At 37.0% G+C, this 27,864-nt stretch overlaps 3 protein-coding genes across 8 annotated transcripts; 1 reads left to right on the forward strand and 2 right to left on the reverse strand.

Moving 5' to 3' along the window:
* Positions 1–3,971: 3,971 nt before the first annotated feature.
* On the reverse strand, positions 3,972–8,669 carry eif4e2 (eukaryotic translation initiation factor 4E family member 2). Its single transcript, XM_079877105.1, has 8 exons — positions 8,546–8,669; positions 7,121–7,232; positions 6,918–7,052; positions 6,697–6,801; positions 6,453–6,605; positions 6,150–6,286; positions 4,629–4,703; positions 3,972–4,508 (listed from the first exon to the last, which is right to left on the reverse strand). Exons 1-7 carry the CDS (start codon positions 8,563–8,565, stop codon positions 4,655–4,657), a joined length of 711 nt encoding a protein of 236 aa, XP_079733231.1. The 5' UTR covers positions 8,566–8,669; the 3' UTR covers positions 3,972–4,508; positions 4,629–4,654.
* A 584-nt stretch (positions 8,670–9,253) lies between these two features.
* capn10 (calpain 10) lies at positions 9,254–18,942 on the reverse strand. Of its 6 annotated transcripts, none has more exons than XM_079877100.1 (14): positions 18,843–18,942; positions 18,183–18,336; positions 16,735–16,866; positions 15,293–15,489; positions 14,966–15,192; positions 13,890–14,031; positions 13,047–13,213; positions 12,685–12,917; positions 12,404–12,603; positions 11,474–11,720; positions 11,073–11,269; positions 10,731–10,776; positions 10,023–10,222; positions 9,254–9,376 (listed from the first exon to the last, which is right to left on the reverse strand). In XM_079877100.1, exons 1-13 carry the CDS (start codon positions 18,866–18,868, stop codon positions 10,196–10,198), a joined length of 1,995 nt encoding a protein of 664 aa, XP_079733226.1. In that variant the 5' UTR covers positions 18,869–18,942; the 3' UTR covers positions 9,254–9,376; positions 10,023–10,195. The 6 variants fall into 6 exon arrangements, with proteins under 6 accessions (XP_079733226.1, XP_079733225.1, XP_079733227.1 ...); XM_079877099.1 differs by having other exon boundaries at positions 9,254–9,385; XM_079877101.1 differs by having other exon boundaries at positions 9,254–9,385; positions 18,848–18,928.
* Positions 18,943–21,848: 2,906 nt separating this feature from the next.
* Positions 21,849–24,591, forward strand: LOC307162377 (uncharacterized protein). Its single transcript, XM_079877631.1, has 2 exons — positions 21,849–21,883; positions 22,503–24,591. Exon 2 carries the CDS (start codon positions 22,511–22,513, stop codon positions 24,308–24,310), a length of 1,800 nt encoding a protein of 599 aa, XP_079733757.1. The 5' UTR covers positions 21,849–21,883; positions 22,503–22,510; the 3' UTR covers positions 24,311–24,591.
* Positions 24,592–27,864: the final 3,273 nt, after the last annotated feature.

Here is a 27,864-nt window from a genome sequence, read left to right on the forward strand (position 1 = left end):
CAGTATAAAAGACAGTCTATAAAGATTAGCATAGTCTAGTCATTGATTAGCATATTCTGTCTAGATAATCTATAAATCGTGTTCCAGGGGCAGGGTTTATGTAAATTTTAGGATCAGTGATGTCACTAACCTGGGAGGAATGTTGTGTAGTCCCTACCAGCCGTTTGTTGTAGTCCTTAAAAAGCAATTTCTTTAAAAGAAAATATCTCCCTTTGCTTTGAACTTTGAGTGTCATAACTTTGCAGATGTTGTTTATGCTCAAACAGCAATATTACATACCAGCTAAAGTTAGAAAAGTGAAATTATATTCAACCACCCCTTTAATACACACATTTCTACAGCCTCTAAATTATCAACATGATCAAAACTTTGCTGAAAAACCTGTTGTACTGTACGTGATCTACTACATGCCTTCAGTCGTCTGATAGTTCATACTCTTCTAGCAACTTTTTCTAAAATAAAAATTATGTTAAATGTGAGTATCAAATATGATGCATTTGGCTTTTGAGGAATGTTTATTTGTATATCTTTCAATTACCATTGTATTGCATTGCATTGCATTACAGTATATGTTTTGCCCCCACAATAAAAACTACAGATCTTTGATCATAAAACTAAGCATTTAAATAATGCTAAATATTTGACTAAGATATATTGTTGAGAGATATAGTGTGACTGACATCTATACTGTAAGTAGTCTGTTATATTGTTATAAAGATTTCATTAATTTACCTAAAGCTATCAGAATTGTATCTTACTTTTTGGCCATATAAATAATAACTGTAACAAATTGCATATGTTGGCTCAGTTTGGGCCTCTGAATAAATTTGAGGTGTTTTTTCCATCTTAAGTATGAGCTCCATATTTAACTGTGATACTCACAAATTGTTTTACATATTGGGCCCTATTTTAACGATCTGAAACGCAAGTGTCGCAAGTGTCAAGCGCAAAGCGCAAGTACTTTGTGGGTGGGTCTTGGGCGCTGTTGCTATTTTCCCGGCGGGATAAATGACTCTTGCGCCCGGCGCAAATCTAAAAGGGGTTGGTCTGAAGTAGCTTCATTATTCATAGGTGTAGTTTGGGGCGTAACGTGAAATAAACCAATCAGAGAGTCATCTCACATTCCCTTTAAGAGCAGACGCGCTTTTTCCATGGCGGATTGCTATTATAACGGCGGATTTGCCAGGCGCGAGCCAGGAGCGGTTCACAGCCAAGGAGAGCAACGCTCTCGTCACGGCCGTAAAAGAGAGAAGTTACATTGAAATGGAGAAACCCACCCAAATTAACATTGGTTAAACAGGCGTATGATAATTTGGTAAATGTGTAAGCTATAGATGTATGCTTTTATAATAAATTGTCTGTCTGTCTATCTATCTATCTATCTATCTATCTATCTATCTATCTATCTATCTATCTATCTATCGTAATAATGTATGATTTGCAAAAATGAAAACTGCTGCTTCTGTGTAGATGAGAGAATCAAAGTGTATGCGCGTTGTGCACACGCTACATTGATTATGGCCAAGCATATGTGCCCTTAAAATAGCATATGAATAACATGCGCAACGCGCCACTGACTTTAAAGGACAAGTTCGGTATTTTACACTTAAAGCCCTGTTTACAGATCATTTCTGATGAAATAGAACGGTTAAGATTAAATTTTGGACAAATGCTGCTGTCCCGAGAATTTTAGGTTTCTTTCGCTTCTCCCCCCTACCAGTAGACTGGGTTTATAGGTGCACTCAAACACTTCTTCCTAAAACACATTAAACTTCCGTTTACAAAGACGTGAAACTCACCGAGTGGTCAGGGGTGTTCACTGATATGCTCACACAAAAATCGCTGCAAAAGATGCTTTCCAACAGGTTTTATCGTAGTTTTTGTCCAACTCCATTGACTTGCATTGGATGTGCTGTGAGGTACGGTATTACCAGAGACAATTTAATATATGCAAGTGGAAGTGTTTTGTTGTTTAAACACCTTTATAACGATCGCGTTAGTTGAGCTGGATGCGCGATGGGCGCCGCCATCTTAGTTTGTGCCGCAGACGCAGTTCAGAGAATCGGATCTGTTGGATTGTTTACATTTACATTTACATTTATTCATTTAGCTGACGCTTTTATCCAAAGCGACTTACAATTGCTATATATGTCAGAGGTCGCACGCCTCTGGAGCAACTAGGGGTTAAGTGTCTTGCTCAGGGACACATTGGTGTCTCACAGTGGATTCGAACCCGGGTCTCTCACACCAAAGGCATGTGTCTTATCCATTGCGCCACACCACCATCCATTTACAACACGTGAATTCATCCACGACTCCCGAAATACATAAAAGTAAGTGGCTGGTGAACTGGGAGAAGAATAGAGTAAACTTTAAAGTTACTTACACAATGTGTATCTGATATGAATAAAAATTATAATGGAAAGGATTATTATTGCCTCTTCCTTTGACATCAGTGTGTATTTTACAAACTCTAAATGTATTGTTTTTTTAGTACTTATATGTCTGAAACCTAAAATAAACATTATGTGGTTGAAAACACTGAAAAGTTGTGATATATGACAGCTCTGAGTGCGTCTGTCTCTGGCTCAGCGCCAGCCAACGCGCGAACGCACATTTGAATTTAGCAGTTGATCACGTGATGCGCTGACCGTTCTAATCACACCGGTGTGATCGTACGCTCCAGGGACCAGCCTAGACTGATCACACCGGTGTGATCGTACGTGCGAATTTTTTCCTGGTCAGTGGCGCAATTGTTTTCTAAACCTGCAAGATAGCATGAAGGAACGTTTGCGCCGGAACACGCCTCCTCTTTGCGCTGAACCGCCCTGGGGAGCGCAAGTGTATTTCTTAGTTAACCGACGTGCATCTGTGGAGGGAAAAGTCCGCTTTGCGCGGGTGCAAAATAGGAATGATACATGCGTCGGTGTACAAAGTCAATTGCGCTGGGTGCAAGATAGGGCCCATTATCTAAATTTTCACTAAACCCATTTAAAAATAAAAAGAATCAGGCTTTATAGGGTTAAATGTTCAATGCACTATTTTGTAAGATATATTTGTTTGTTTATAATTTAACACCATGCCATCTTCCATGGCTATTTTCATGATGGGAAATAGGTTAAAATATGAACAGAAAAAAAAAAACTTTATTTTTCTTCAAAAGGTTTGTAAAAGTTGATCTTTGATAATAAAAAACAATCTACTACTAAACCAGGCCTCAATTAAAACCTTTTCAAATGAATCAACAAAATAGTAGAGTCCTAGAGAAATGAAAAGCATGAAATGATGCCAAAATATTGGACCTTCACCCTTTAACAGACTTTTTAGTTTGGAGTGGCCTATTGGTAAGAAAATATTTTGGATGGTTAAGGACCTGGGCTAAAAAAAAAAGTCCAAAATTCAATCCCCAGTAAGTGGAAACTTTCTGAAATCAAAGTCCATGTAGCATCAGTAGGGCTGTACATCTAACTAATGTTCTTTGAATTATATTAGATGCAAAAACTAACAGAGTCACACCACAGCTGAAAATTAGCAGCAGATGCATAATCAACATTTATTGCTATGATCAATCATACTTAAAAACAACCTTTCCTTTCCACTTTTTTTTTTAATGTACCTCAAATACAACTGTCCAGCACCAGCACTGAATTTCAGGCAGTATAAAGCAGGTGTTGATACACAGCCCCCGTTATCCCCCACATCAGTGCTTGTTAGTTAGCATGCCTGAATGATTTCTAAAACAGGGCTTGAAGTCCTATGAATAGAGTCGTTTCTCCAGTGTCGACTCCTCCAGCGATGTTGAGCGATCTTGGAAATCAGTGTTTTGCAGGAGGCGAAGGCCAGGCACAGTGAATCAGGCAGCATGGCACCCATCCCTGGTAGGGCACTGTCCTTTGGGTTTACACTCACAAACTCAAGAGAAATAAAACGTTTGCCATTATAGATCTCTCCAAATACGCTTAGAAATATAATTCTTTTTTTTTTGTACAACAGTTCTATGTTAAAACAACTCAACACTGTAGCTAAAATACTGCACTATAGTAAAATATCCCCAACATTGGTAAATAATGTGACCTAAATGATTCTGTCTTCCTGCTCGGGCCATCTTCACGAGACTTTATTATTAAGATGATGATTCAGGTAAACGTGACTGTACTACACAAAGGCGTGCTGTTTTTCTTTTTGGAGAACGGTGGCAGTTTCCAGCCATTAGTTCACGTCACAGTGGCTGAACTATTCGGTCCCGCTCTGATAGCTCAGCCTAATGGCCGACTGGAAAACATTCGTTCGTATGTTGATGATTTGGCTCCGTCTTCTTCTGTGAGAGTTTTCAGGTGATGTGGTGTTTGGATGATTATAAAAACACAAGCCAGAAGTCTTCAATAGTAAAAATGTCTCATGCTGACTCTTTTCATGACGTCCCTTTCGTTTTTCCTTTTAAAAACAGATCAATTTCAGGTTATCCTCCTTGGAAATGTCCTCTTCCGTGGGAAAATGAACTTGATGATCTAGATGAGGAGAAAAAAGTAACACTTTTACACAGTGATGAACATGATGGGAGTGAATGTAAAACCTCCTAATGAGAACTGAGCAGTTCCAGTGAGTGATTATGTGTCGTGAGATTATACCCGTCACACACTCTCCAGATGAAAAACTAGCGGCCTCCACTTGCGTTCACTAGACCATGGAAATCCTCCCAAGCTCTAAAAGATCACACACACAACATATAAATTAATAATATCAAGTATCGATACTACAAATAAAAACAATTAAAAAAAACAAGAATTTTTTTTTTTAACTAATGCATAATTTGATTTTTACACTCATATTTTCTGCCATGTAGTAAATTTATGCATCTCAAAGATATATGGTATGATGGTCACATGACAAGCTTTATGCACAGTTTACTTCAGTTGCACCACCTCTACTGCCTTGACTACGATACAGCCATTTATTTTTTCAAGTTGCGCGTGACGGTCGTTTATATCAAGTCATTAAAAAAAAGTTGTGCGAACAAATGATCCTGCAGTGGCTGTTGCTGACTATTTAAATCTAGTGGTTTTGGTGTCTCGTGTCGCAAATCCAATGACGCTGGTAGTGACGATTCTCTCTGACCAATCAGTGACCTGCACTGTTTACACGTCACATTTCAGTATCGGTACGGCTTGCTTGGAACCTCAACCGAGGTGGTACTAAAAAAAGTACCAGGTATTACCCTATACAACTCTATATTTATTGTAATTGATAATAAGACTTATAACAGTTTTTACTATATACTTTATGCACATACACTACCAATACACTACCATTCAAAAGTCTGTGGTTGGTATTACTTGGTAAGATTTTTTTTTTAATGCTTTTGAAAAAAGTCTTATGCTCACCCAGGCTGTATTATATATATATATATATATATATATATATATATATATATATATATATATATATATATATATATATATAAAACAGTAATATTGTGAAATATTATTACAATTTAAAATAACTGTTTTCTATTTTAATATATTTTAAATGTAAAATGTATTAAATGTAATTTATTCCTGTGATGCAAAGCTGAATTTTCAGCATCATTACTCCAGTCTTCAGTGTCACATGATCCTTCAGAAATCATTCTAATATGCTGATTTAATGCTCAAGAAGCATTTCTTATTATTATCAATGTTGAAAACAGTCGTGCTGCTTCATATTTTTATGGAAGCCATGATATAAAAATGTTTTTCTGGATTCTTTGATGAATTTAATTTTTAAAAGAACAGCATTTATTTAAAATAGAAATCTTTGGTAACATTATACATTTCGGTAACACTTTATTTTATAGTGTCATTGATACATATGTTACATGTACTTACCATAGTAATAACAGTAATTTATGCATAATTACATGCAACTAACCCTCAACCAAACCCTAACCCTATAGTAAGTACATGTAGTTAATTAATATTACTCAGAACTTAAATATATAATTACACTATAACAATGACACCTTAAAATAAATTGTAATCTACATTTCTTTACTATCGCTTTTAACCAATTTATCCTTGCTGAATAAAAGCATTACATTTTTTCAAAAAAAAAAAAAACACTTACTGAGCCCACATTGTTAAACTGTAGTGTATAATGTGTGTGTGACTCACTTGATGCTGTCCGTGTGTGTTTTGTACTCCATAATGGTGTTAGGAGGCAGGTTGAGGACTCTGCGTAAAGTGTCTCTAATGCGAGCAGTGGTGGCCTGATCACTGGCTGTCTTATTCCAGATAGAAATGATATCCTCCTTCAAACAAACACAAATATTTATTCAATACAGAACATTGTTATTATGATGTGTTTACTGGCGCGAGGGCGGGACAACCTGTCACTCATGTGAGATCACAGCAATAGCAAACCACAATGATCCAAGCATACAATCAATTCCCTTCCTACAAAGTAAACCGCAGTACCTGGAAGCGAACAGACACCACGGCCCCACAGATCTCCTCGCCCACCATGAACTGCTCACCCAGCATGGCCAAAATCAGATTCTCCCAGCAGCGTGACGCCAGGCCTTTACGAAGCCGAATGATCCATTTACCTCCACTCTTATTGGCATCATCCTATACAATACAATACAATACAATACAATAGAAATTCTTTTATCTGTCATTAGAAAAGCTGCGTGCGTGCATGTAATCGGACAAAACTCACCTCCCACATGGGTTTGATTCCTTCCTTAAAAAGGTGGAAATCGCTGTGACCAGTCATATCACTCGGTCGGATCATGTGACTATAAAAACGCCAGAACTGCTCCACCTACAAACACAAAACAGCTGTTGAACTGTCAGTCATGTGACCTACAGTAAAGCAGTCTAACTGTGCCTGTGTCTGAATGTTCAGTACATGTTCATGTGAGTTTGCATGCATGTTACCGAAGCAAAGCTGCCGATCTGTTTAATGTTCTGTTCGTAGCTCTGTGTGCTGGCCGGCCGTCCCGGTGTGCGGCGAGAATACCAGAACGAGTAGTTGTACTGAAGGGGGTGTTCGCCGGCCCCTGGGACCACCGCCTGCAGAAGCAGAGCACAGTTATCTACTGTTAATTCCTGCTCTGTCTGTCTGCCATCCATATACATACCTTTCTCTTGGTAGTGTTTGAGTCTTTCTCCTCTTCGTCATTTTTTTCCTTCTCCCCGTCTTTCGGTGAGCAGTTGTCCTGGTCGTGATCTCCACTGTCATCATCTTTCAGGCTTAAATGGAGACAAAACTCTCAATTTCACTCAAACACAATGTGTTATTTATTACTGTGGCTTCAATCAGAACAATAATACATAATTCAATCAGGAACTAAAGCACATGCAGTGGCTTCCAACTGAAAAAACGACAACTCAAAACTATATATATATATAAATAAATAAATAAATATACATACATATATATTTACTAACTAATTTAGTACATTTATGTTCTAGTGCCATTTATATAAAGCTAGTAAATAAAGTGACATCTATCAGAAAAAGTGTTATAAAGGATATAAGATAAATATGTATACAAGCTTACATTTTCATATATATATATATATATATATATATATATATATATATATATATATATATATAGATAGATAGATAGATAGATAGATAGATATATGAGTATATACAATTCTTTTTTCTTTATTTACATGTACAGTAGTCAATATTTGAAGTTAATCAAAAAAAGTTCATCAAAGTTGTCCTAAGACAAGAACGGGTATTGTTCAAAATGCATGTATAACTTTGATGAAAGGTTTTGATCCACTTTAAATGTTGACTACTGTATAATAATCACATTTACATTTCATGTTAATATACATGCATTTCAGTGCCATGGTACTGCCACTGTACATTTTGTAACATCCTATAATATCCACTGTACTTTCCTGAGGATGTTATAATCTTTATCTTTATTACACAGAGGACAGGGGCGATTGGCTGAGTTTTCAGAAACAGACTAAACTATATCTTATTTGAACCTGCGCTTATAATGCTCAGTGGTTGAGCATGGAAAGTTTGCATACATAATAAAGTACGCTGGTTTTGTAACATGATTATCTACTGTAGTTTTTTGTTCACGTGTCATGTATAGCGTGTTTCGCGTATGCACAACGCCTCGCATGTTTATAAGCAGCCTAAAGCCCCACACATGTCATTCCAGCAGGCTGAAGAGTTTGAGCCCGGGTCGCAGAGCACCTGCCCCCGCTGCTCACACACACACGCCTAACCCGGTGATCCGTCCTCGGCCTGGAGGCCCTGACTGTGCGCGCAGAACTGCCTCGTTAAGAGGAGATTTGCATGCAGCATTCACCGCGTGCATTAAAACACAATCCATCTGGACACAAAAGCGTAGGAGTCCAATCATGCAACTAAACATAGTGACCTCCCAGCCCATGCCAAAGCTTCTAGACACACCTCTTTTTCCCCTCTCCCTTTTCTCTCTCTACGTTAAAGAGACTCTCGAAACGCATGCGTTTGCATTCACGCACAACTAACCCCCGCAAACGTGCTGCGTTGTTTTTATTACTCACGCGTCAAATTTGTTGTTCATTATTTTCTAGGTGAGTGTCTATATCCGCTCTCGCGACGGCAGCCCCGTCAATTCCGCAGCAACGGCGGCGCGCACTAGTGGTGGTGGCGGGCGCGCGCATAGTACCGTGGTGGGTGACGCGCACGCTGTTCACTTGGTGGATATCTGTATTTTGTTGCAGAGTGGGACTGTGAATCTGTAAACTTATAAACTATTAAACTAATAGTGGATATGTTGGTGGATAAACATGTTGGTGGATAGTTAATGTAAAAACAAAAAAAGTTGCCTAAAGTTTATCCATGAATTATTAAATGAAGCATTTTCACCACAATGACAGTTAGGCCTATATATTAAAAAAAGTAAAACCTTTTTTTTGCTTATATTATACATTGTTATATATATATATATATATATATATATATATATATATATATTTATTAAGAATTTAATAATGGTCAAGTAATGCCGTGTACTGTAATGTTGAGCATGCGGAGTCATTGGGGGATACTAAATTTTCTTTTGACATAAAATATGAATAAAAATTAGTTGTTTATTCAAGAAAGTTGTATAGACGTCTCATTTATGTGTAAGTAAAATAATTCTATTTGTTTTAAGAATGATTTGCAAAGCATTCAAATAAAGTAGGATTCAAGTATTTAGATTCAAAATAATTTAATGAATATTTCTATACATATAATAGACACGCACAGGAGGAGGAAAGGGTCACAACAGTATTTGAGTCACATAGCGAGTCATTGTGCAGCGTGTTCCAAGGGCTGGATCAGGGCGGCAGTGACGCCGCAAGTTCATCACTAGTGCGGCACTAACAGGCCTGCGGACCCTCTCACACACACACACACAATTAGCGCTCACAAAGGCCGACGGGGCAGCGCCTGTGTGAGGGGCTCCAACTCTGCGGCACACTTCAGAGAGAGCTGGAGCTTCAGTAGAGCCGCACACCCTTTATCCAATCAATGTCTACCCTTCTTTTGCCAATAATACCCCCATATTTATTCATCCTCTGCATCCTTGTTTTTCTAACGATCCCTGGTTCTTTTTGCTTTTCTCTCTTTCTGATGTATCTATCACAGTAACCTTAAATATCAAGTAATACAAATTTTAGCTGTAAATCCAACAGTGTTTATACTGAATAACCACATGGTAATGGCTGTTTTTAGATAATCTAGTAAACGAAACACTCAAAAATAAAAGGTACTTCTAATTTGATTATTTTCACCTTTGCTTTGGACAAAAACCAAAAGATAAGATCATTAATCATAAATCTGTGATCATTCACAATAAATAAATACATTACATTACAGTTTTACTATAAAAAAGATATTACAATAATTTTATAAAATGTATCGTTCCAACACAAAATTCTGGCCACATTCGAAGCCGTCACACATCAGCGAATGCTATATTAATAGGCCAAGAATCCTTGCGAACATTGTGACAAATCCCTACATGTTATATACCATGATTTATCCACTGCCGATGGCTTTTGGTAGTTGTTTGAGGGGAGTGATGTGCACCAGTGGCTCCCATTAGAGATCAGCCCAGTGGACGAGGCTATGCTCGGGCTTCATGCCACACACCCTCTCGTGAGATTTCATCTCATCATGGGCATCTGATCCGCTTCCCCAGACTGTCATCTCATCACAGAGATACAGGAGACCTGTGAGAAGAGGGATATTACAAAACTAATGGTACATTAGCTTTCATGAAACTACTTGTGGACAGCAGTGTAAAACAAAATACAGAACTGTCATTACAGAAACGGTACAAACAATTAAGCAAATAAGTAGTTATTTAGCAGACTGGGGGGGGGGGGGTATAAATACATGTTAATATTATTCATATTAAATAATACATTACAAGTAAACATATGAAAAAAAATGTATCTATATCTCAAGTGAATTTTTAACTAAAGTGGGTTTTATTTATTTTTCAAATTGAGGAACCATTGTTTCAAAGTAAATTCTAAATGTTTTATGCAAGACATAAAAGTGTAAATCTAGTTTAAAATAATTGTCATTCATTAATGTTATTTATGATGATCTTCTGAAAAATCATTGCTAATGCATTATATATTGATTTATATTTTGCACTATTCCTAGTAGCTAAAATCTCATGGCTTGAACGTCATCTGAACATGAGTGTTAAATGAGCTGAAAGATTGTTACCTCCTGCACAGCTTGGCCCAGAAGCTCTTCACTCTGCACTGCTTTCCTGAGGAGGTCGACAACATTAGTATTTCACCAAATCAGAGCCAAAGATTTACATCTCAATGTCAACCAGCAACACTTTCTTAAAATAAAGAATATAAACAGTGTTTCTCAGAAATCGCTTACTGCACCTTTAAGGGACATGGTTCTTGAAAAAATATGAGATGGGAAGAAAAAATAAATGTCAATGCTTTTGCATTCTTGATGTGTTCAAGAAAAAGCATTGATTTTTCCACCAATCTCATTTTTTTTTTCATTGCCATGTCTCTCTGTACTATAGAGTGTAGGCAGAGCGCTTACCGGTGTATCCTGCGTAGAAGAGTAAGTGTGAAGTGAGCACTGAGATCCGGCTGGTAGGTGGAGGGAATTACGACATACTCGCCCGGGTGAAGATGGCAAAACACACTGACCTCCTGGGAGTGGGCATGAGGTACACAACTAACCACAGGACACATGGAACCAGGGGTTAACAGGGAGCCAGAACCACCGGCAGGGACCTGGACACCAAAGGCATACCAAAAAAGGAATTACTATTAAATGTTAGACACCTACACCTTACTAATACTAAATTACTATATCATTACTAAAACAATTATGATTAGAACTGAACACTTTTAGCACAATAAACACACTTTAGCTTTTAAGCAGTTTAGTCATATCATAAATGCCTTAAAACTTATTAGAAAAGAATAATTTCTGACCTTATAAATATGAAAGCCGATGGCATGGAGAGCATTCTCTGGCCTGTTTTGGTGAAGAGTGACCCTTACGTTGTTACCTCCAGGGTCATAGGTCACAGTAAGGGGTATACGGGGGTTGTGTCCATGTGTGGCGAAGTTGCGACTTCCTCCAGCAGTAAAACCAACAGACCAAGAGCCAGGAGAGCTGATGGTTTCCCACTCGCCCTCTGAACAGTGCTGAAGAGGAGGAGGAGCTGATTTCATCACACTGGAGAGAAAAACACAGACATTTTAAACCAATAAGATGGCTTTACTGCATCATATATGTAGATGCAGTGTGAATATGACCACTAATAATTGGTGTTATTTTTATACAGTATATTTACACAATACTGTTCAAAAGCTTTGGGGTCAGTAAGATTTTTTTTAAAGAAATTAAAAAATGTATTCATCAAGGATGCATTAAATTGATCAATAGAGACAGTAAAGACATTTATATTGTTACAAAAGACTTCTATTTCAAATAAATGCTGTTCTTTTGAATATTATATTCAAAGAATCCTGAAAAAAAAAACCCACTGTTTCCACTAAACACTACACAGCACGACTGTTTTCAACACTGATAATAAGAAGAAATGTTTCTTAAACACCAAATCAGAATATTAGAATGATTTCTGAAGGATCATGTGACACTGAAGACTAGAGTAGTGATGATGAAAATTCAGCTTTGCATCGCAGGAATAAATCACATTCTATAATCTATTAAAATAGAAAACACAAAACAGTGATTTAGAATTGTAATAATACTTCATATCTTTTTACAGCTTTTCTGATGAAAAAATGCAAGCTCGGTGACCATAAGAAACTTCTTTTAAAACAAAAAAAATCTTACAGACGCCAAACTTTTGAACTATACAAGGAGTTCAATCCAGTGTGTCTTTGAGCAGTGACCTGAGAGAGGTAGAGCAGGAAGAGTGAACTCTCAAGAGGAAGCGGCCCTCGGCTCCCTGCAGGAAGGTACTGGGCACCAGCAGGTAAAAACCAGGATTAAGGTGAGTGTCTACAACCACTTCCCGATCATACGCATGTGTGTGTGACACAAGCGGAGGCTTGTTCAGTGTCCGCACCAGGTTAAAGTGTTTCTTCTCCACCTAAAACATATTATATATCACATATGACATAGTGTAATATGTTCAAGCACTCAAAAAAAGATTGTTTTGTGAATCTCTAACCTTCCACACATGCATTGCAATGGCCTGGAGGTGTGGATGCTGCTGAGTGCCGCCCTCTGCTGGCGGTTCAGGACGTCCGTACTGAAGCAAAGACAGCAACACTTCTCCTCTCTCACACACTTTCAACCAGAACTTAGGGTTGCTGATGAAAGTGCTGTTGTTACGGCAACCGCCTGCAGAGTGACCTTTGACCCAGCGACCTCCAATCTGGTGGCTGTGGATTAGAAAGTTTCCTACATGAAGGGAAATGGCACATTATTATAAATATTAAATAAATATCTACCTATTCAGTAGATAAATAATTCATAAGACAGCAAAGGTCTGGTGACGTAAATGCTCTCAAGAACGTATATAGCCCATACCTGTGTAGATGCTTTGGAGGTGTCCAGCAACACTGATGGGATAGCCCACCGTGACCTCATCAAATTCCTGCTGGAATTCGGTCACGTCCATCCAGAATTCCCCCTCTGCTGTGCGGCGCAGTAAAGCCTGAGCGCAGGAGGCCTCCAGAGAAGCCCATCCTGATCCGCTGTCGAGAGAGACCGACAGAACCCGTCAGACAGAAGCAGCCTTTCCAATATCGCCAACATATGAGTATGATTGTTCCAAACAAATGACCACCAATATGTTTAAAAAAAAAAAAAAAAAAAAACCATAGTAGGTTTTGTACAGACAATCTAAGTAAATACTTTTTAATAAATTAACAACTCTAAAATAATTATTTCAGACCCGATTATTCATTAACCACTAATTTTAAAGAAATAGTGTTTAAAAAAAATTAAATTTTAGTGGAAAAATATTGTTAATTCTCACTTTGTTCTTCAATAATATCATAGTTTTGATTAGGTCCGGTTGCATTCAGTCTAATCACAAAAGTTTAAATAGTTCAATGCATCCGAAGCTCAAATAGGCACAACATATGATCGTTATTGCTCTCCATTGGAAATCAATGACTTTCAGCCTGTCCGTCAATGACCCACACAGCACTGCAGTTACTAATGAAAGTAAAATAAATGCACATTTCTATGAAGAACTTTATCATCTTGTTAGTTAAGTATGTTAAATCAATCCACACAGATATGAGATATTTACAATTATAATAACAAATCTATTTATTACACATATGGAATATAAGGTATTTAGCACACAAAATCAACGTAAAAATGGACTAGTATGTGATCATTCAGATTTTTTTCCCTCCACACCTCTTCCTCCACACCCCGGCCCAGCTCCTCCTCCCCCAGGGGTTTCTTATCCTGATCAGCTCCACTTGTTCTCCTGTAGTCGTTGTCACATTTGTCCACTCCACCACACTCATGGCGTGGAACTGGCCAAGCTCTGGGACTCCTGCAGAGAGACAGAGAACAGACCCATTACTAGAGCTAATACTGTACATCATACTGAACTGGGCAAATTGAGACTCATGTACATTATACCTCCTTATAATACATCTTATAATGTACCTGGCTCGCAGATCATTTTTTCCATTGTTATTGCATAAACGAATACTGCAATATTTCTCACCTCTTTTCTCATTGAAAAACAGCGAGGAATGCTATAGTATCAACAATACTTCTATGTGAAACTTCTATAAGGAAGAAACACCTTCCTCTAAATATTTCCCGTGGTATTTTGTGAAAGATTTTCTGCCTATTGTAAAATTGCCAGCAAAAAATTCAAGGTATGAATTAGGAACACTGTAAAGTCTGTAACTATTAACTATTGCTGCTATAGTCTACAATCACTCAGTTCGGTAACTAAAACTATTAAAAAACTTGTTTTGTTAATTGAAATAAAATAAACATTAACTGAAATTAAAATAAACTATTAAAAAAAAAGAATAAAATTAGAAATGTTGCCTTGGCAACTAACTGAAATAAAATAAGCTCAAGTTTAATTATTAAAATTGAAGATTTTTTTTAATGAATAAAAATGGCAAAAACACACAACAAAATTACTAAAACTTAAACCAACATTAAAATGAAAACTGAAAATATAAAAATAAAAACTAATTCAAAATATTTATAATACTATATTTACATATTACAGTAATAATACTAAAACAACACTGCCTGACTGTATATATATATATATAAAATAATCATTTATTAAATGAATTAAATTTAAGCTGCAAAGAATCTCTACAGAAGGCAATTGCATCATTATTCAGCTCATTTTAGTTCAATGTTGTTTCAGGTTGGTTCAATAACTGTCAGTTGCAAGTTAGTGTCAACATCCAGCTCAATTAAATTCAGATTCAGTGGTTACTTTTCTGTCTCACCTGTGGAGGCGCTGTGAACACAGCAGCTGATGGCACATCGCTCCTTCAGCTCCAGTGAGAGTTGAGATAGACTTGTCCCGTTAGCGGTGTGTTGAATCTGGGTGTCGTTGGACTGTTGTGATGACTCTGCCCCTTTTAGACTCCATCGTACCACAATGGTTCCGCTCAGGTCCACCATTGCCTCACATACTTGGCCTGCCCACAAACGCTCATATGAACCATGTAGCCTAGTATGAACAACAGTTGCCAACACTTATTATGATTTGGTCAAACATCAAAACAAAATGATATTTTATACTTCACAGACATCTTTTTACCAGCACATACTTGGCATATGCTTTCTCCAAAAGTGCTACCCAGAATGCCCTAGGGCTCTGGCATCGTGAGAAGCACAGGGTGTCATTGATACAGGGCAGCCGGTCATCCACTCGTACCTCTATCCAGTGCCCGTTCCTCCAGAACCGAAACCGGAACTCACCGTGATAAGCACAGTCACCCCACAAAGGCTGTTCTGGTGGAAATACCTGATAACAAACACAAACACACATAAAAATACACCTAGAGCACATTCAGTTGAAGTTTGTGGATGAAACTGTGAAAGAAACAACCCTCAGCAGTGTTGTTATAATGTTTTAGAATAAGTTTAATGTGTGAAATATGATGGAAGTTACATGCGATGTAACACTCTGGCTTGGAATATTTAACCTTTGATTATTTGTTTGTGTGCTGTGGAGAAGACGTGGATGAGCTGGTGTATATAAAATAACTGAATAATAGAGTGCAACAGTGCCCATCCACTTCTTTTAGCAGCCATGGTTCCATAAGTATATTTTCCATTTATTTTTCCAATAATGATTTAAATAAAAGTCTCAGTTAAAGAGTTAAAAGCCATGAACCAAACCAGCCAGCTAAGAGGTGAATCACAACATGACAAACTTAGATTTGAAGCAAAAAAGTATTTGAAAATTGGACAAAAAAGACATGAGACATTTAATGAAATGACATTTAATGGGGGGAGATCCCATGAAGCAAATGACATAATTGCATAAAAAATTATGGATAAATATAAAACTGTCGAAGAAGTTGATAATATAAAAAAAGCAATATATTTTGTTTAATGCACAATATCCATATATATATATAAATATATAAATAAATATATATTATATATATATATATATATATATATATATATATATATATATATACACATACAAAAATATTTAAGTAGTTTCAGAGGGAGACTCAGTTACATTATTCACAGTGCTTCATGGGAGTGGGTGGATCTTTTGGTGTGATTTGCTTGTTGTGATTCTCTGATTGGAGAATCATGGCTTCACCGTGTCTACACGGAACGTGACAAAGCGATCGTGCAAATACATTTGTTCCTCATGCCAGAAATAGCACGAGCACTTGAAGTACGTCAGAAATAGAACAGGGCATCAGACTACTGTCAGGAATTTGCTGACCCCTATTTGATTTTGTCACATCACTTGCGATTTATGTAGATGCGGTGTAATATAGTTTTTCTTCAGGAATTCCACTGTTAAACACAATTATTAAAAAAATAAGTTGAAATAATGCTGGCTGATTGCTTCAACAAAAGCATATACCATAATTTAACAACCTCATAGGTTGTTTAACATTTATAAGTTATCATTAAATATCAATTCCTCTATGGAGAAATCAGAGAAAATTAATGAGAATTCTCCGACTCTTGCACTCTCTTATGGTAAAACGTCTCACACATTAAACCTGACAGTGTTCACCTTGTTCAGAAGATGATGGTTCTTGAGTAACATGGAGCAGGCACAGAGCAACCAGCAGTCTCCCAGAATGCCTTGCTTTGGGTGGGCCAGCACAGGGTCATCGGGGAAGAGTTGAGGCTGCTTGCAGATGTCCTGGGAAATATGCAAAGAAAGCCAGTTTCTGACAGTTTGTATTGTTATAGACCCAGTGAATTCACTTAACGAGTGCAGCATTTTTTCCATATGCAGTATTTCCTGCATATTTTCCAATAAAATGTTTGGGACTTATCGAAGGGCTCATCTCCCTTCTTTATTCTTTATTAAATGCATGCAATATGCTACAGTATATGCTAAATTTAATTGTGTCAATATTTAGGAGTACTAATAGCACAGTACCCTTATGAAAAAGAAGTTTATTCAAGTGTGCTATTAGTTTACTTCTTTTAAACTAAAAATAAGAAATAATACTTTCAGTCTACTTTTTATGTACTTCTCAGAAATATACTTAAAATTGTACTTAAGTATATTTGACGTACTGACAGAAAGGTTTAAGTATATTTGGCCTTTACTTGTACTCAATCTTTTGATTGAGATATACTTAAAAGTATAATTAAGTATTCTAAGTATACTTAGTATAAAAATGCTATTTTCTCAGCTTTATGTTTAAAATGTTTTTGTTTTTTTTAATCAAACGTACCCACATTCAAGTGTTGATAAAAAAAAGAATGCATGAAGCTGGAATAAAAGTTTTTTAAATGGAAAGCGTTAAAGTACAGTTAAAGGATTTCAGGTATAAAAAATTGATACCTAAATGGGAACATCGTGGTATACTTAAAAATATAAAATATATATAAAAATATAATTTATATAATTAGGAAACTATAAGTATGATGCTATGTTCACTTAAAGAAAACTTAAGAATACTTGCAGTATAAAACTACTAAACTACAGTTTAGCTACATGTATTTGACTAGTAAACTATCAGTAAGCTATACATATAAGTTCACTAGTAGTATAGTTGCAGTACAAAAGCAAAACTTAGTTGTAAACTAGTTGTGTACGCAAAGTTTACTAATGTTACACTTCATAAAGTATACTTTCATATACAAAAAACAAACAAACAATTTAGTCCCAAGTAGTATTGAAACAGTACACTAACAAGAATACTTCTAGTACATTGATCTTAGTATACTATCTACATAAAGAATACTTAAAAATATACTTAAACTTTACTTAAGTATACTAAATAAAATAAACTTGAAGTATACCTATTGTTTCTAAGTCTTAAAGCTAACCCACTAAAAGCCAAAAAACTTTCATTCTGATGTCAAGGAGTATTTAAAATAGTGATAGACAACAAACTAAATGAAAATCATTTATTATATGTGTTCCTTCATGTGTGCTCATTTGAAATATGTCTGTTTGCTATATAATATCAAGGGTGTGAAAGAGTGACTATAGAATGTTACCTGTGGGCGGAGCCATGTGACATCACCCAACAATTTGGAGAGAGGTGTGGTGTAGTCACAGAAGACTGAGGAATCATCAGCTGGAAAGTCCGGGTCCACAAACATTGCATGGTGCTCAGTCTCCGTCTCCATGGCAACCAGAGCAGCTTCACTTCTGATAGACGAAAGGCCAGAAGTAACAATCACACACCTGTGATAATCTGAACATGATTTGAGTTTTAAGACTAAACGTCTTCTAAAAGACATAATCATAGCTTCATTGCCTTTGCTCGTTCCTGCACATATGTGTTAGTCAAAGCAATATATCAAAACAAGGCATTAACCTGAAAACTAATTTGTCCTGGTGAATGTTTTCCAGTTTAAAGTTTAAGCTATATACAGTGGCGTTAAATGCGGCTTTTAATGGGAATTTTGGCTCTTCAACACCGTTTTAGTGACAAACATGTTCAGATATCAAGCATCAGAGTCAGCATTAATCATCCAGAAGTACCGTCATGTCAGCTGAGGTGATAACCCGTTAGACATGCTGCTGGCGGCTTTGAATGACACGATAGAGGCAAAGAAAAGCATATAAAATTAAATTAAATCAACCTTGAAATCGCATGCCATCACACTGAGGTAGTTGAAACACACTCAATAGGTTCAAAGAAACAAAAACACTGCACCTGAACACCAAGGCGATTCATCCCATAACCGGAAGGACGCGCGCGCCGTGGACAGCGCTGTCATGATCCGGGGCGGAGGCGGGAGCTGGAGCAGGCGCGCCCCCAGCGGAGCTCCTCAGAACAGCTTTTACACATAGACTGTAAAAAAATAGGCTTTGCCTTTTTTTACAGTTAAATCGCACTGGTGCTACAAATGACTTTGCTTTGATTTAGCTTTTTTTTTTTTTTCCATTTCTTTGTATTTTAGCATTCTTATACGACTTATATTTCGTGGTAAAAAAAACAACAAAAAAAACATATTGACAGCCTATTAGGCTAATATGAGATAATAAACAAAACAGTAAAAGAAAACAATTAGTTTTGATAATATATGATGAATCAAAGTAAGTATATGTACAATGTATATAATGTACAGGAATTATCAATAGCGGAGTTTTCTCTTTTAAAGAAATACCCCTCAGCAAATGTGCAGTTGACAATGTAATTGTTTTTTATTTTATATTTTTGAATGTCATGTCATGTGTGTCAGTCCACTAGGTGGCAGTAGTGGTCGTTTTTCTGTCTCCAGGCCTTGCACTCAGAAATTAAATGACCTGGCTTGAGACAGTAAAAGCATACAGCTTGTCTCCCTTTGGTTTAGCAAAAGGCTTACAACCACTAGCAACCGGCATGTCATTCTTGTTAACATGAGACAAAGTTTTAGACATGTCTCTTTCCCTAGTCTCTTATCCAAAAGACCTAGTTTTTCCTAGTCTGACGTGGTGAAGAAAACACATTTTTGTGTGTCAACACAAATTCATCAGAGATAACTGCCTGATCCAGCCGAAAAGTTCATACTGTATGTTCGGAGTACTGTAGATTTAACAATGTCATAGTCTAAAGACTGCTCAATGGGCAAAGCTGCGGAAACTTCCTGAGCCTTCCCTACTAAACTGCATTGCAGTCAGTGGCAGATTAACTGTTTTAGTGTCTTTGGTGCCCCTGGGCACTGACACCTATGAAATGAAATTGAAATTGAATTGAAATTAAATACGCATACTCACGCGGTGTGAATCTGGTGGTAGATCGCACATCCACAAAAAAATTGCCCAATAGCCCATATAGGTTAATCTGCCTATGATTGCAGTAACAAGCCATATAACTGTGGCCACTTCAGTTTAGCAGCCACTCGTTCAAATGTAGTGAAATAGGAGTCAACTTCACTCTCACAGAATTTTGCCACTAACACAATGTGTTTACTCACATCAAAGCATAAGTGTGAATCTGACATTGAATGAGCAGGACTTTTAAGAGCTCTACATCACAGCAATGGAACAGGCTTAACCTGCATTTGCTGAGCCTGCAAATCAATAACATCACGATCAGCTTACTTCTATAGCCTGAAGCCGGATTCTTTGAGCCTCACTCTTATTGCCTGATTAATAGCTCTAATTCATTTATAGTAGTTTAAGTGCCATCATAGGATCATCACAAGATTCAACACTTATGGAGTCAGGAAGAAGCTCCTGATTTACAGTTTTCCCAGCAACCTCTGGTTCTTCTTCAATCTCCTCCTTAGACTCATCTCATCTCAAATTCAAGGCACTGATGTTTGCCTACAAAAAAAACACTGGCTCTGCAACCCTATATTACTAACTCATTACTTCAGACCTGCGTGCCATTCAGAAGCTTGCATTCTGCAAGTAAACAACGCCTTGTGGTACCATCCCAAAGAGGCACAAAATCACTTTCACACACCTTTACCTTGACTCTTCCAAGCTGGTGGAATGACCTCTAACTCAACCCAAGTCTTTACCCATTTTCAAGAATCTACCAAAGACTCTTAATAATAACAAAGACTCAAAGATAATTACTTTAAATCATTCTTCATGTAAAAGCAGCAGTACTTCTAATGCATATACTTTACTGGCAACAAAGAACTTGTTTTCACTATTTGCCTTTGCTTCCGTAGATCTCTGCATGGTCTACTGCGAGATGGGAGAGTTGTTCGACTTGACAGCTTTTTCACTTGTCCCCTTGACTGCAAGTAGCCTATGTAGAGCATGCTAGCTACTCTCGTCTACATTTAAGGAGAGGTGTTTGGCATCTTAAACCAGACTGCTACATAGTATTTACAGTCGTTCATGGCAACGTTGGACCGCTCATCCAGGTGGAACTTACATGTCATTCAGTGTAGAAGATTTTTACATGCTCAATGAAAAAGGAACTTCTTCTTTCATAAAAATGAGGAATTATTTTAGATTTTTTTTTATTTTTAAATGCTGACCACAGCTGCTACAGAAACTTTGCTTGCAGATTCACCAGTGAAAAATAATAATATTGTAATAAAACAGAGGAAATAAAATAAGAGGTTAAAATATCAGCAAGTGGCTTTGAGGAAACCACATGGGAACATTCCCGCTATACTAAAAGAATATGACTATATAGTCCTCATGGCTGTTTGCAAAAAAACAATGACTTCAGCCTTTTCAGAGGCCACTAATGTCAACAGTGAAATATAGTACAAGTCACTCTGAAGTCAATAAAGCATGCTCAGTCCACACCAGATCTTCAGAAGACTAATCTATAACTCAGATTTTACAGATTGTCCACATTAAGGTGACTTTCTTGTGTTCCTGAAAGAGAAAAAAACTCTTATCAATAGAGACTCTTCCTCCAGGTTTCACAGACAAGTCTTAGTAGCCCCAGAATAAAATGCACGTTAGAGCTGTTTTAACTGAAACCAACTTGCACTAGCAAATCTTAAAACATGTCAGTGTCAGTGCTTCGTCTCAAAATGCTCACCAGTAATGTTTTTTTTTTTCTTTTCTATTCTAAACAACGTCATGCGAATGTTCATTAAACATTAAACTGATCACAGAGTGTGGGGTATGAAGTGTGGGCACCCACTGGCAGAAATATAAATCGGCGCCTATGGTGACAATGAGTACAACTGAGGGACACACCTCGTCTGTAAAGTACAGCCTCCTCTGTATAAATAAACACCCGAGATGTGTACGATGCAGAGGCTCTTCCACTGAGGACCTTCACTCTGAGGTAGGATGAGTTTAAATTGAAGTCTGTTGAATATAAATGTCTTCAAGTATAATATAAATTGCATTTACAGAATTGACTAAATATTAATTTTACGTTTTATACAAAATATTACATTTAATATTTACATTTATTAGACTTTATATTGCCAATGATAGGATCAGGATCATGTGCTCTTAACATTTACAATGAACAAAGTTAAATGTTATGCGTGCAATTTTTTTGACAATAAAATATTTTCTCCTTTCGCATCTTAATGTGGATATAACTGAGCAGATTTCCACAAAAAGTGTACACTAAGTAGCTCTGTGGCACTGTCAAAACATTACTGTATTTTTTGATGATTCTCCCAACTGTCGCTCCACAGAAACTCTATCCCTCTAAGAACCTTCATAAAAACATAATACTGTAATAAAGTTCTATATTGTTAATATTGTTTAGTAAGCATTAAAATAGCAGAAAATCTTCCTGTTCAGTTTTTTTAAAACGTTAATATTAAAATCTTTAATTCTATATAAAAATTGACATTTTTATATAGAAAATTATTAAGTTGCCTGCTTATGTCACAATTGTATTTACAGCTTATATATGTTTGATTTACAATGTTTTGTTTTTGATTAAGATTTTGCCATGGGTGCCATGAGACTCTGCTTCCTGCTCTTCTGCCTCTTCTTGGTGAGCGTCTCTTCTGTGAAAAAACTTAGCAATATCGATGACTTGAAAAGCATTGACTATGGCAAGTCTGCTCCACGTCATGGACTCCAAATATTGTTCTGGTTTGCTCAAAAAGTCCTGAATGTTGATCAGAACAACATTCTCATCCTTGAACCCAATTTTGATCCTCATAGAGGCGACTTTGGATTCCATCGGTATTTAAATAAAGAGGGCGTTCTCCCCTCATTGGGCTCTTTGCAGAATTACTATATGGTTGGCAATTTAAAACCTCCTGGAGCCAAAGCATTGCCAGCCTATGTGGGGAAATATTACAGAAACACCAACGTGCCACAAAGAAACATGGACAGGCTCATTGTCTCTATGGAACAAAACAGGCCACAAAGGATACTCAGAGTGTTTATTACATCACATAACCTTCACAAGAATGACTTTAATCCTTCTGACACTTATGAGATCGATCCTGCACTGATCTTGCAGGTCGGAGACCCTCATAACTGCACTCTGGATCAGAACAATAATTATGGTATTTACACAATGCCACGTACTTCACAAGACAAAATATATGACAGACTCAATACGTTTTTGACAGAGACAGGATATAGCAGCACTGACTGTACACACAGTCATTCCAGCCGCAGAAAGAAACGCTCACCCTATTTGCAATGTAAGACATATGAGGGGATTAAACTAGAGATGAAGGCAACTACACAAGGTTTCTCAAAACTCATTTGGGAGATCCCTGCTGAAATGATAGATAATTCCAAATATGTACACATTGAAATTTGCCAAAACACTTATTCCAGTGATACTAATGACGTTGATACACAGGTCAGGAAACAGTTGACTATTTATGAATCATCTGGGGATTTAGAAACTGATGTCTATTTGAAAGCTGGTCTCCAACCACGACTGCGACTGTACCCATCACTTTTTGATTTTCATTTTACTAATCCATACATTTGGTATGGACCAGAGTTTGATGGAGCTAATGGAATGATCCCCACTAGAATAAAGGGATTTGATGCTAGTATACAGCTCTACGCTGAAGACGGCAAAGCCTGTGCTCGACTCTACATCAAAAAAACCTTCAGTAAATGGAAGGATGTTCTCGCCAACTCATGGGTGGGGTTCTACAAAAGCTCACAAGATAAAAATGATGACTATTACACATATCAGTATGCCTATAAGTTTGCAAAAACCGAAAACTATATCACACACAATTATGACATTTACCAGTATGATTCCAGTTTGGCTATTGCTCCTGGAGTTCAAATCCGTTTTCTGCAGGATAAAAAATATAACAAGGTTTTAGCACAAACTGCACCCTGGGAGGGTGTTGAAGAAGTGACAATATTACCATCAGATTGTGGTAAACAGGATCTTCAGTCTGAACCCTCATCAAATGGTCCAGAATTCTTTTATGGACCAGAGCTTGACCAGGCTGGTCTGCAGATCTTCACTATGGATGGTAAAGCTTGTGCTCGGTTTTACATCAAGAAGACCTTCACAGACTGGAAAGAAACTTTCTACTACTCATGGGTGGGGTTTTACACTAGTTCGAAAAATAAGAATGATGACTATTACACATATCACTATGTTGTGAAATTTGAAAAGATTGAGGATGATAATGAGAACTATGATATTTATCAGTACAAATCCAAATTGGACATTGCGCCTGGAGTACAGATCCGTTTCATGATAGACAAAAGTGCTGATAAAGCATCAGTGCAAACTGAGCCCTGGAAGAGTGATTAATGAATTATGAAAAGCTTTAAAGTATATGATAATTTCACATTAACAGTAAAACAATCATTTTTACTTTGACTTTAGTGAGACTGTATGTATTACATTTGTAATCTACTATAACTTCTGTACTACATGTCCTGATAAGAATGACAATTAACACATTGTTCTAACATAACGCACTGTTAATCACAGATCTCGCTTATCTTAATTTGTTGTTAACACATCTTGGAAAAAAAAAAACAGTTTTATGCAGTTGTTTTTTACAGCTTCTATTAAAATGCTTTATATGGAAATGAGTCTGTGTCCTTTTTTGATATTTCACTGGACAGAACAAGCAAACCAAAAGTGAAAAACCATATGCTATTTTCTCAGCAGTGGTTTGAAAAAATAAAGTTCAAATTTATATCTATTTATTTATTGTGAATTCTGTTTTTCAACATTTTGGGAAATGTTGTCACATGCGTTTTATAACAGTGATAACATTTTAGGCAAATTCCAAATGGAAGGAGCATCCCTATGCCATATACTCCCTTCTAAGGGCAGAGCACTTGAAGTGGAGTGAGCAGGGCACTTGGTTGCCATTATGTAGCCGTTTGGAATGCACTTGGTGAAGGGAGCAATGAAAGACCGGCCTAATTTCCTTATTATCTTCACCTGGGATGTTCCCATGACAACGCAGCACGTCCATCATAGTGATCACCTGATAGCTGTTCTTACGACAACAATTTCTTATTATTACTGTTAACATATAACTTTTGCAAAATAAAAAGTTTTTTAAATATGGGTTACATGTGTGTGTGTGTGTGTGTGTATGTGTGCCCTTGTTTATATTACATTGTGGGGACCAAATGTCCCCATAAGAATAGTAAAACCTGAGATCACCTACATTGTGGGGACCAGCCAGCGGTCCCCACTTTTCAAAAGGCTTATAAATCACACAGGATGAGTTGTTTTGAGAAAGTAAAAATGCAGAATGTTTCCTGTGATGGGTAGGTTTAGGGGCAGGGGCAGTGTAAGGGGATAGAATGTACAGTTTGTACGGTATAAAAAACATTACGTCTATGGAGAGTCCCCACAAAGATAGAGAACCAGACATATGTGTGTGTGTGTGTGTGTGTGTGTGTGTGTGTGTGTGTGTGTGTGTGTGTGTGTGTGAGTGTATTTCTCTGCTCTCAACTTTAAAACTTGCCATCTCGTCTTTTGGACACCGCATTACCTAACACATCTCTTACCTTATTTAAACAACATGACAAAAATGTGTGAAATATCATGAACAAAACAAAACTGTAATTGCTCTGTTTGTAAGTGAACTCGAACTCTCCCGCCTTCTAGCTTTAAAATTAATCACGAGTATTCGCTGGGTCACATTATGACCATTAAGGATAAAATGACTTCCTTGAAGTGACCATTGCAAGTACCCTTCGCCAATGGCCTTGTGGAAGAGTCCTTCGTGAAGGGATCCAGTTGTTCACTTTTGTTTGGAACACAAATGGCGTCCCTTTCCCGAAGTGCCCTTCAACGGCGCAAAAATGCCGTTTGGAATTTGCTCATTATTAATTACCAAATTTGTTGGCCAAAACAATTACTTGATTTATTTATTTTTATTCATTACTGTCATTACCCTATCCTGCTGTGCTGGTTATAAATATTGTAAGAAATATTGCCATTGCACATTTGGTTAAGCATTTGAAAAGTAGAATGACCTTGACAGATGTTCATTAATTTACTAAACATATGAGAATAGTCTTACATGTCAAGAGAAAACCTGAGACAGGTAGTTGCAAACAATGTAAGTAAGTCATCTAATTTTTTTCTTTAAGAATGGTCATAACTTCTTTTTAAGTCAGTTACATAAAAACGTAGATCGGTCTGATTTGAATCCAAAAAGACTGATTAAAAAGACTTCATTAACTGCTAGCTGAGGAAAACAAGCTCCCAAACTCAGGACATTAACTATAGCCTACTCATTTATTGTTCCTTATCGTAGCCTGTCACATGGCAAAAGTACGAAGAACTCTTTTAATTTGCTATTAATTATTTTATTAATAACAAATTAACAGTGCTTATTTGGACACAAACAGTGTTAAACTTGTTAATAATCGGATTTATGGGGAATTTTTAAACACTCTTCTAGAGCTCTGTTTGCACTAATGTAGGCCTATTATCATAAACTTTGTCTAGGAAACAGATGTGGTGCAAAGGCCAAAATGGACTTGTGCTGATATTAAGATTTTGGTTCCCATCCTCCATCTTTTTTACAGCATATGTAATTATGTGTTATTTTTGACCTTTTTTAGAGAGTTTAAAAAACGCTTTTAGTTGGAACATCTCACAGATATTTATTTAATTCTTAATAGTTTCAACTAAACATAACCTGCATAACCTCAGTGCTGACTGGACATATCGCTTATCATTCGGTGCAGAGTTTTTTGACATGCTCATCCATGTAAGTTCCTCTTTCATAAAACAAGGATGTTGGATATTTTTTATGAAAATGCTGACAACAGTTCTCCAGTTTGGACCTGTTACCCTGCAGGTCATATAGGTCATGACAGACCTGTATTCTCTTTTAAGGCCATTGCCCTTTTTGACATTAAAAACACTGACATGGGCTACTGTTGTAGAATCTTTAATTCACTGTTTCCCAATCCCCAACGAACAATAATAATATAAAAAAAAAAATTAAAAAAAAAAAACTGAGGAAATGAAATGAAAGGTTATGGCTGTTTGCAAACATGATGACTTTGGCAGTTCTCAATGCCCCAAGTTCAGGGAAAAGAGTTAATCGTCAGTCAGTCCCAACTTAGATAGCATTGAGATACTTTAGAGGCCAATAAAACCAGCAGTGGAATACAAGCCTGTAGCTCTGAAGTTTGTGCTCAGCTTTACATTAAGACAGGCATTCAGTAATTGGAACAGGCTTTCTAGGGTGGGTTTTTACAGTTCACAAGATGTCAACAGTAAGCTATTTCAAATCTGTTAGTCAGATTTAGTAACAGCTTGCACAAGCACAAACCCTCTTTTGGCATTAAAAAAACTATTTCAGGATTTACTAAGACACGCAGTGAGAAAACACTGGCGATGCACAGGTGTGGACACCTTATTGCATATACATTTGTAGGAGTTTCCCTTTTAGACACAAATGAATGGGAGGAGAGTCAAATGAATCATGCAATTCACTCGTCAATTTACTGTTTGCCAAGCCACGTTATTTTTTATTAGTGCTGCTCTTGGTAGACTGCGTTGGGCATTAAGGAAATTTGCATTATGGAAATTATCTTAAAAACCCAAGCACATCACAATCAAATTATGATGACATGTTGAATCTTGGTTCTAATCACATTTGACTGGGGGGAAGTCGTGCCCTAATAGTTAGAGAGTCAGACTGGTAACCCATGAAAATGGCTGCCACAGCTCCGTGTGTGTGTCCATGGTTTGCAGTGTGTGTGTGTATGTGTTCACTACTTACTGCTCCTAATGTGTGTGCACTAACTTAGATGGGTTAAATGCAGAGGACAAATTCCGAGTATGGGTTACCATACTTGGCCTTCACATGTCCCTTT

The sequence above is a fragment of the Squalius cephalus genome (genome assembly GCF_949319135.1).
Source record: "Squalius cephalus genome assembly, chromosome: 7".
NCBI classification, from domain to species: Eukaryota; Metazoa; Chordata; class Actinopteri; order Cypriniformes; family Leuciscidae; genus Squalius; species Squalius cephalus.